The sequence below is a fragment of the Phalaenopsis equestris genome, unplaced genomic scaffold (genome assembly GCF_001263595.1).
Source record: "Phalaenopsis equestris unplaced genomic scaffold, ASM126359v1 Scaffold000782, whole genome shotgun sequence".
NCBI lineage: Eukaryota > Viridiplantae > Streptophyta > Magnoliopsida > Asparagales > Orchidaceae > Phalaenopsis > Phalaenopsis equestris.
Genome location: NW_018165222.1, coordinates 326,375 through 336,249, shown reverse-complemented (window position 1 = coordinate 336,249; position 9,875 = coordinate 326,375). Strand labels below are relative to the sequence as shown.

The window sequence follows — 9,875 nt, the reverse complement described above, 5'->3', positions numbered from 1 at the left end:
CATGTAATATTTGAACAATTAAACAAATAAAAATAATCCTTTAGTAATTCCAAGGAATAGTTTGTAGGTAACGTTAGAAGACCAATGTGGATTCATCCTTATATGAAATTTGGCAGAGTTGTATTAACACAAACTACAATTGTCTTTATGCATCTGTTTTGGTGGACTATGTAACCCAACCACATGTATTCCTTTTCTTAGTGTTGTTTGTATTTTCTTGTTTCTTATTTACTTTGGATTTATAGTATAATTAGATAACATTTGTTCTGTTTATTCATATTAGTCGCTTTGGTGCCACACTAGAACTGCATGATTTACTTAGTTGTGATAGTAACTCCTAATAATTAATTTTTTTTTAGTAAAAATTAAAAAATAAATAGTTAAAATAATTATAGGAATAAGAAAATAAATTTTAAGCCTTTTGTGACCATTATGTGTGGCCAATATTTGATGGATTGCTTTGTTTACAATAGTGTGCTTGAATAGGAATGTCAATATTTCACCTTGTTTTAAGGCGAAGAACATCAAATAGGAATGTCAATGTTTCAATGGCCAGGTTATAATTTCAATTGTTAAAATAAAATAAGTCTAACATATCATGTATTTTTAGTGTGAGGCCCAATGTTGGCTCGCGACTTTGGATTCATTCTAGAAATCCCTAATAATGATGTATTGCTTTAATTTGATTAGATTTTAAGGATCAAGACAACAAAAGAATGGGCTTATGCTAAAAACTAGTCCAACTCGAGAGTAACAAATTTAACTTGAAATTTTGATTTAGGAAAAATGGGAGTTTCTAGAGCTTGAAAATGCTTGGAGTTATTTGAGAAATGATTTAATTTTAAATTTTCAAAATAAAAAAAAGTTTATTGTTAATTACTAGGTTAACTTAAATTCAAGCTTAGTTAATGGTGTAATTCTTGGATTTTAGGCATTAAAAAGTGAATTGTGGGGAAAGTAAACAGTTTAAAAAAGTTTCATATGGTAGATAAGGATTTATAATTTAATTCTAAATTTTTAAAAATGGTTTTAAATGGTTAGAGCTCCCAATTGAACTTTAAAACAAAATTAGGTGTTATTGATAGCCCTAAGTTATTGTAGTGGGATTTTGTGCACAAACATTACTGAAAAATAACATATGATGGGGAAAAATAGTAGATGCACGCAACAACAACAAAAGAAAAGATTTTTATAAAAAAATGATGATCTAATCACTATTCTAAGTGATTAGTGGAAGGGATCACCAAATCTCTTCTAATCGGTGAGGCTCGTTGTCTAGCCTATTCTTTCGCTAGATCTCACTAGCATCCACTTCATTCTTTCTAACAAAACCCAAACATAGGTTCTTATGTTAAATTTAATTCAAAAGAAGATGGAGGGCAAGGGATTTAGTTGTAGTGGGGTGTTCTTGTGGCGGGGTGGCAAAAATCTTATCCTAGTCCACTTAATCTATAGCCACCACTCAAATAAGTAATTTTTAGACATGCTAATTAAAAAAAAAACTATTAAAAAACATCAATATAAAATAATTAATTTGTATTAATTTTAAATCACTTACCCATGATAATTAAAATTCTAAATTCCAAAACCATAACAATTTGAAATTTGAAATTTAAATTTTCAAACTATAAAAAAAAAAAATCATATGACATTCATACAAAAGAAAATATGTAAATTTCTTTAAGGGCCTTCATTCTGCTCTTGATTATTGGATCTTCTTGGTCAGTTGTATTATCTTTAGATTGAGTGCTTAAGATTGTTCGTTTGCTTATATATAGACATCTAGTGCCACACAAATTCCACAAAGACTCAACATCATGGATTTGAAGCAATTAATTGCATTTGTTAGAATTCCATTCTTGGGAAGTTTGCAAATCCAATAAATTCAAGTATGTTTAAATCCCTAATAAATTTGAAGCTAGTAGTCCAATATACTTTATTATATTTAGGTTCATGTTTTCATAACAAATGTGGTTCTCATCTATGTTACAGGGTTTGAGACTAATAGTTCTTTGACCATTACATCATGATTTATGACTGCCTTGGCCTTGTGTTACTAAAATGTAAGCCCTTAATATCATAAATTTTAAAACACAAAGCCTTACACGATAGTTTTGGGTGCTTCGAAGTTATCTTTATTTGGCATCTAATATCTGATTGAAAATCTGAAAGAATATCCTTAATTACAAACATTGAAATACTATAAATATCTATCACTACTTTAACATAACTTAATGTATTCTCAAGAAATGGCTTTTCTTGGACTTAATTAGATATAAATGATTACTTTTCGAGGAAACATATACTCGGGCTTAATCAAATTAAGTTGAAAAAAAATTTAAAAACATTGGACCAAACATTCACAATTTTATTCTTGTCATTGAATCGTGTATTTGTTTAGATGATATTTTCTTCTCTTAGATGTATTTGAATGCAAAAATAAAATTTAGAATCATTTATTTAATTTATCAATAGCCACTATTTTCTTCATAATGTGAGTTACCTAGATTTCTTACTAAAACATTACTACTAACTACCTACTCTATCACAACTTCGATCCAAAATCATCATCATCCAGGATACTTCAACAACCCAACTAGAGGGGGAATGTTGGAGTTTGTTCATTGCACATTAGTTTATTAGTTAACCTATCTTTTACCTACTAGATATTGTAGCTTCACTGCATTTATTCTCTATTTATATTTTTGTGTACATCAATTGTGGATATAATAGAAAAGAAATAAGAGAAAAGACTTGCTTTACCCATTCTCTTTCTTCCCCCTCACAGGATCCTTCTTCCTTTTCTCTATACTACAAAAATATGGTAGATATGCCATTCCTTAGCGCATGCATTTTTGTACAGCCATCTTTATCAATCTTTATTCTCCAACCGTGTTCTGCAATTTGAAAAAGGATCACGACAAAAATCAATTTAAATACAATCAAATAGTACATAAGACATAGCCTGGCTCTATTTACAAGCTGTCTGAATTAATAATAACAATCTAAAACAGTTGAATTACATCCTGAGGAGAAGAGTTTCATATTGCAGCAGCCTTCTTTTATTTTTCTACACATGCAGTATGAATTAACAGAGCTTCCAACCGAACAAACAGTTTTTTAACAAACTAAAACAAGAGAAAAGGTAGATCTAAAACTGAATTGCGATGCATTCAGTATGGCTGTCATTTACTGAATTGTGTAACCCACATAAATGTATCATAGTTTATGCAACAAGATCTGAGTACCATGCTGAGGTTGAAGCGTGATGACAGTGTATGGAGCATGGATATAGGATGGCGACAGCTCGAACCTAAAACGCTGAAGAATCATGCTCAAGCACATCTTGGCTTCAGCCATCGCAAAGTTCTGGCCTAGGCATATGCGAGGACCCCAACCAAATGAGAAGAAGGCCATCTGATTATTCTTTGCAGCCTTTGAGATGCCATCTGTAAATCTCTCTGGTTTGAACTCAAGAACATCTTCTCCCCAGATTTTGGGATCATGGTGAATGAAGATTACAGGCAGAGAAAGAATAACACCTTTGGGGTAAGTGATACCTCCTAACTCCGTACTCTTGTAGGTCGTTCGGCCCAGGAGAATCACAGGTGGGTATAGTCTTAGAACCTCGTGAAGAATCATGCTCATCTGCACCAGTTAGAAAAAAGCAATAAGGAACTGTCAGCATTACATATATAATTATGCTGTGCTAGAAACGGACAAATGATTTCTTCAAATCTGATGATGGTTTTTATGATGCTGAGAGGAGCATGTCTCACTGGCACTTGAGTGTGATGCATTCCTATCTTACTAGATGGTCCACCTATTAGATGAATTTTGCAAGTTGGAGTATAGTTTAAGAATTGTAATGTGATCTGAGCATTTTTTCAATGATTAACAGAACTTCCTACCAAGTTCAGATGAATATGCACATTATGAGGCATTTAGATGGTTGGCAATTACAAAAAGTGGTCATAATGAATGATCTCAGGAAATAGTAAGGATGTAGGCACTGCATTTCTTTCTTGGTTGCAGAGACAGTGAGAAGGTATAGTTTCCTCTTTCCAAGACCTCCTAAATCTGAAATTGATTTATAATAAAGATGGATATTTGCAAGCAACCCAAACAATTCAAACAAAAGTAACCTGTTAAGTTTCTATGCTCAGGTTTAGTTTCCTGCAAACATGGCCTTTTTGCACTATTCAGGCGAAGGATGTTAAATCTATTACCAAGGAAGAATAAGTTCTAGCTATTCCTCTCATTTTATTGATGATGCTTGTCATTTTATATGCACAATGCCCTCCTACACTACTTTGAAATACTTTTGGGTGATTTTAACACCTTGATGCAGTGTACCCTTGGATTAGTTTAGGTGCTATTGTGCTTTTGCTTATATTTCCATCATAATTGAGGAAAAGCTGGTGATCCAGGTGATTTCCTTCAAATTTATTAGTCATAAAATGCTTAAGCCTTTTTCTATAAATAATGGCTCCATTAGGTTTTACAAAATCTAATGATTAATGGGATGGCCCTTCATCTAAGACTTTCTCCTCTCCAACTAGAACCAACACATCCCTATTCTATTCTCTTCATCATCTCTTCTCTATTTGATATAGGACAAGCCAAGAGGCATCTTACTATATTGATTTCAAAGGACCATTATCATGGCAATTCATTGTATATTATTTTATTTTATTTTATCTAGAAAAAAGGACGGCAGCATATATGAGATTTGAAAAAAATATTTTAAATACTAAACCTCTTTTTAGGAAGCTCATCAATCAAATCAAATTAACAATTTCCAATGGCAATCTAAGAATTAAATGATTATTACATTGTTTTAGTTTTACAACCCTAAGATGAACTTCCAGGGAGGGAACTTGGTGTATTTTCATTTACGTTTTCTTATTTCCCTGCAACACTTAATGTATCATTTGTAACACATTGCTTCAATGAAAAATAACTTTAACCTCTTGCAAAAACTTGCATCTACAAGGACTTGGTGTCGCTAACTTTTGATCAATATATGAATCAACTAAAGCTTTCAAATCATAATATATCTTTATTCCTCTCTGCACTAGTGCTTGTGCATCCCCGTTACAATCCTAAAGCCTCAAATTGCTTCAACCCTTACAAGAACTGAGTTATAGCCCTCACACAAAACCGTAAATCCTACTTTACAACTGTAGTGACAGGTTATAAAATACATAGCTTGAAATACACATATCATGGTGATCTAAGATAATCTAAGTAGTTGGATAATATTCTAAAACTCTAATTTTGACTTCCTCATTCTTTCCATCGAAAAAAAAAACATAGTCATCAACTATAGTAAAGTTTCAGTTAAAAAATGTAAGAAAGGCTAAGAAAGTTAACATTTTCCCATTGCCATCCTCAAACCTTAAAACTTCCGCTACCAATCCAAAAGTCCTAAAAACCTATCAAACACCCAACGCATCATCTGACGTCAAAGAAACATAGATCCAAAATCCTATAGCCTGCTCTAAAAAAGAGAGTAATTCAACAATCCAAAGATACATGACCATCTATACAACGAACAGCTCCACCTTAAAACCAATTTACAATGGGTTTCCTTCAACATAAAACTTCTGATTCAAGGAGAAAAGAAAAACTTCTAATTCATCAATAAGGCATCATCAAATCAAGTGAAACTATTTTTTTCCCTTTCCTATTAAATTCCTTTTATGAGTTAGAAATATGTGCCAAGGAAAACAAGGATATGCATAATTATAAGATTAATTGGTGAATACTAAATACAAGTCATGTCAATCCAATCTTAAAATTTACCTTAACCCATTGATAAATGAATGCTTCATGCAATATAAAAATGTTATCCACGCAAACTTGAAATTTGAAGTTATATTTTTGTCATATACATATGTTACCCCATCGATAAATGAATGTTTTTGATTATAAAGATGTGATCCATGAACCAATTAAAATATTTTTAAAACATTAAACTCAAAGTTATATCTTCTGAATATTTACTCTTGATCAAGTAATCTTAAAGTATATGTACCTTTAGATATGTATGTATGTGTGTATGTATGCATCCATCAATATTTATAGATGTATGTGTGTGTGTGTGTGTGTGTGTGTATTGTGTGCGCGTGCATACATGCATACATACAAATAAATATATTTATAGATAAATAGATTTCTCACAATTAGTTTGGATTTATGTCGGGAACATCTACTATGAAAGCTATACATTATTCAGAGGTTTGATGGAGAAGTACAAGGAGAATAAGAAGGATCTACATATTTTTTTTATTGATTTAGAAAAATCTTACGATAAGATTCCAAGAGAAGTCCTTTGGAGAGCTCTAAAGAGAAAGGAGTTGACTTGACTTATATTCAAGTAATTAAAAATATGAACACAAGGTTTGTTATTTGTGTTGATTGACAAAGTATTTTTCTATTTCAGTTGGATTACATCAAGTATCGACTTTAAGCGCATAATTTTTTTAAGCGCATAATTTTTTTCTTTAGTTATGGACGCTCTTACTGGACATTTACAGGAGGATGTACTTTGGTGTATGTTTTTCGTTGATGATATCCATCTTGTGGATAAGATTAGAGAAAGAGTTCAGAAAAAACTTGAATTATGGAGGTCTACATGAGTCTAAAGTCCTTCGTTTGAGTAGATCTAAAATTGAATACATGGAATGTAATTTTAGTAGTAGTCCTCTAGTGGCAGTGTGGTAATTATGGGTGATCAAATCATTAAAATGTGTGATCGTTTTAGATATCTCATCTCTATTGTTCAAACTGTGGTGATATAGATGAGGATGTTATTAGTAGAATTCAAGTTTGCCGGTTGAAGTGGAGGAATGCATCGGAGCTATTGTGTGAGAGAAAAGTATTGCTTAGACTTAAAGGAAAACTTTACAAAATGGTGGTGAACCCTCCAATGCTCTATGACGCAGAATGATGGCCTATAAATAAAAAGCATAAAACAAAGTTAAGTGTTGCTCAGATGAGAATACTAAGATGGATGAGTGGCTTGGCACTTAGAGACAAAAATACGAAATGAATATATCCGTGATAGGGTTAGTGTAGCTCCAATGGCTGACAAGATTAGTGAGAGTCGTCTTAGATGGTTTGGTTACATTAAAAGTCGACCATCTGATGATCTTGTTAGGAGAGTAGACGCAATGGAGAAAAAATATTCATGTCGATACAAAAATGAACACACACACACAATTACCAGAGGTTGTTATACGAGCCCTCCAGCCACCCCTAATGTGCCTAACAATTCGAGTACCACCTTTTTAAGACCAACTATGTCCGAGAAGAATTGAACCCCCGACCTGAGAGGTCTCATGCTATATATACTAATTGAGTTTGTGTGTGTGTGCATGTGTGTGCATGTGTGTGTGTGTGCATGTGTGTGTGTGTGTGTGCATGTGTGTGTGTGTGTGACAGAAACAGATCTGATAAACTTATTTGGTAAGCTTATGCAAACCAAAGTATTACTAAAGTTGTTTATTCTAAAATCTTCTGCTGGGAGCAGGTGCCTTGAAAAGAAGTTACCTGGAATAAATTCCTTTCCACTTCTATGCCCTTTTTATGCTGGAGAACCTTTCACAAATTCCTGCCAACTGATGACATTCTCAAGCTCAAAGGATTGAAGGGCCCTTCTAGATGTTGGTTGTGTTTGGAGGAGGAATCAATACCTCCTCTTCTTTGAATGCAGTTCTCCTCAAGAAGTCTTGTATCAATTTCTTAAACACCTGAATCTAGTTGTCACTAATCTTAATTGGGCCAACCTCCATACTTGTTGGCATAGTTGGCATGCTCTCAACTATGCTCCTATCCCCTTCCTGGTGGCCTGGTTCTTATGGATGTCCAGGAACAATGCCAATTTTGAGAGAAACCCCTCTAATGTTGTTCAGGTGTTGAGAAACTGTGTAACTTATCTATATAAAATGATAAAATATAAAAGATTCCCCAATATCTGCAATTCTTATCCCACTGAGAGTGTGACTCCCCTTCTGATTTGTAAAGTGCTTTGGAGACCTCCTATGCTTCATATTGTCAAAATTAATACTGATGGAAGCTTCACTGAAATTGGTGTTGGAGTGGGAGGGGCTTATAGGAACCATCTTGGTCAGTGTCTTTTATACTTTCATACCCCAGTCTTGGCTGCTGATGTTATTGAGAATGAACTAATTGTTGTGCTTTGGGCCTTAAAACTGGCTGTTAAGGCAAATTGGATTCATCTATGAGTGGAGGTGGATTCTACAGTGGTGATTAATCTACTGGATTCGGAGGAGCAGTGTCCCTGGCATCAGACACATTGGCTTCAGCAGATCAAAGTGCTCATTTCTCAACTCAATGTCACCTTTACTTTCAACTACAGGGAAGGAAATAAACATGCACATTGGTCTGCTAGATTTGGACTTAGGTCAAATTCAATCTCTGTCTTCGCCTCCCCCCCCCCTCCACTTCTCTTCCTACTACATGGAGATCTGATTGACGTCCCTCACCTCAGAATTGCTTCCCCCAACACATTCAAGAGATAATTGCTTTGCTCAAGATTTTATTGGGTCTCATTTTGTCTGTTGGCCCACCTGTTTTTTTTTTTAGGCCTTTTTTAATTTCTTCTTTTTCCTTACGCTAGTTGTGAAGATGTGTTGTGGTTTGATACCTTTAGGTTTTTTGACGGGGTACTCATCTTCCCCCTCTTTTTGTAATCCTTTTTGTCTTAACATGTAGGGAGCCAAGAGCAGATATTTATATATGTATGCATGTATGTATGTATGTATCTATATATCTACATACCTACATATCTATCTACATACATTATATATATATGTATATATATATAGCATAAAAGTCTGCAGGCAATATTATATAATGTTAAAAAGGTGTACAAAAAATAAGATTTGAGAATCCCACTAATAAAGGAAAAAATTTACATTACCCCCCTAGGGACCCTCCATCAGATATACAACTCACACCCAAGGTACCCAAAAAACATTGTGTGTGTGTGTGTGTGTGCGTGTGTGTGTGTGTTTGTGTGTGTGTGTGTGTGCGCGCGCGTATGTTTATGTGTGTGTGTGTGCGCGTATGTTTATGTTTTATAATTAAAGTGAGAGATCCAATGAAGGAAATAGCGTAGAAATCTATAATTAAAGTGAGAGATCCAATGAAGGAAATAGCGAAGAAATAGCGAAGAAATCTAAGGTTATGTTCCAGAAAAAATAAAGGCGTTGAAGATAGAACCAGCATTGATTTTTTCACTAGTATAAATCTTCAGTCTTAGCAAAGAAGTAGAATATAAATTGTGGATAACGCCATCAAAACGTGGGATACAACCAATAATAATACCATCCAAGCATAGAAATATGACTGCCAGATAATTTACTGAGAGCATTGGGTGTAAACCCGTCAATAACATTAAAAAAATAAAGAATGCCACCATCAATAACTCCACCATAATGTCGGATAAAGCCTGAACATTTCTTAAATTTATTTATATTTGACGTTTTGGTGGGTGTTATCCACTATTTATGTTTGACTTCTTTGCTAAGACTGAACATTCTGGTGGAAAAAAGAATTTTGGGTCTCTATTCAATGTCTTCTCTTTATTAGAATATAGTCTTAGATTTCTTAGTTTTTTTACTATCTTCCTTCATTGGATCTCTGACTTTACTTTTGTTTTATTGTGTATGCATGTCACTAATATTTGGAGACTTGGGTGTGAGTTGTATACCGGGTGGAGGGTCCCAAGGAAAGATAATGTAATTTTTTTTCCTTTTTTAGTGGGATCCTGAAATCCTCTTTTTTAGTATACCTTAATGACATTATATAATACTTCCTACGAGCTTTTATAATATATATATATA

The 9,875-nt window shown here is 33.6% G+C and overlaps 1 protein-coding gene across 1 annotated transcript in view; it reads right to left on the bottom strand.

The window, feature by feature from the left end:
• Positions 1 to 2,961: 2,961 nt before the first annotated feature.
• The window catches only part of LOC110031176 (cytochrome P450 72A15-like), a 17,340-nt gene continuing 10,426 nt past the window's right edge, over positions 2,962 to 9,875 (bottom strand). Inside the window, exon 5 of the mRNA XM_020734254.1 lies at positions 2,962 to 3,648. Coding sequence (XP_020589913.1) covers positions 3,220 to 3,648 — 429 coding nt within the window. The 3' untranslated portion in view covers positions 2,962 to 3,219. The remainder of the gene's footprint in view (positions 3,649 to 9,875) is intronic.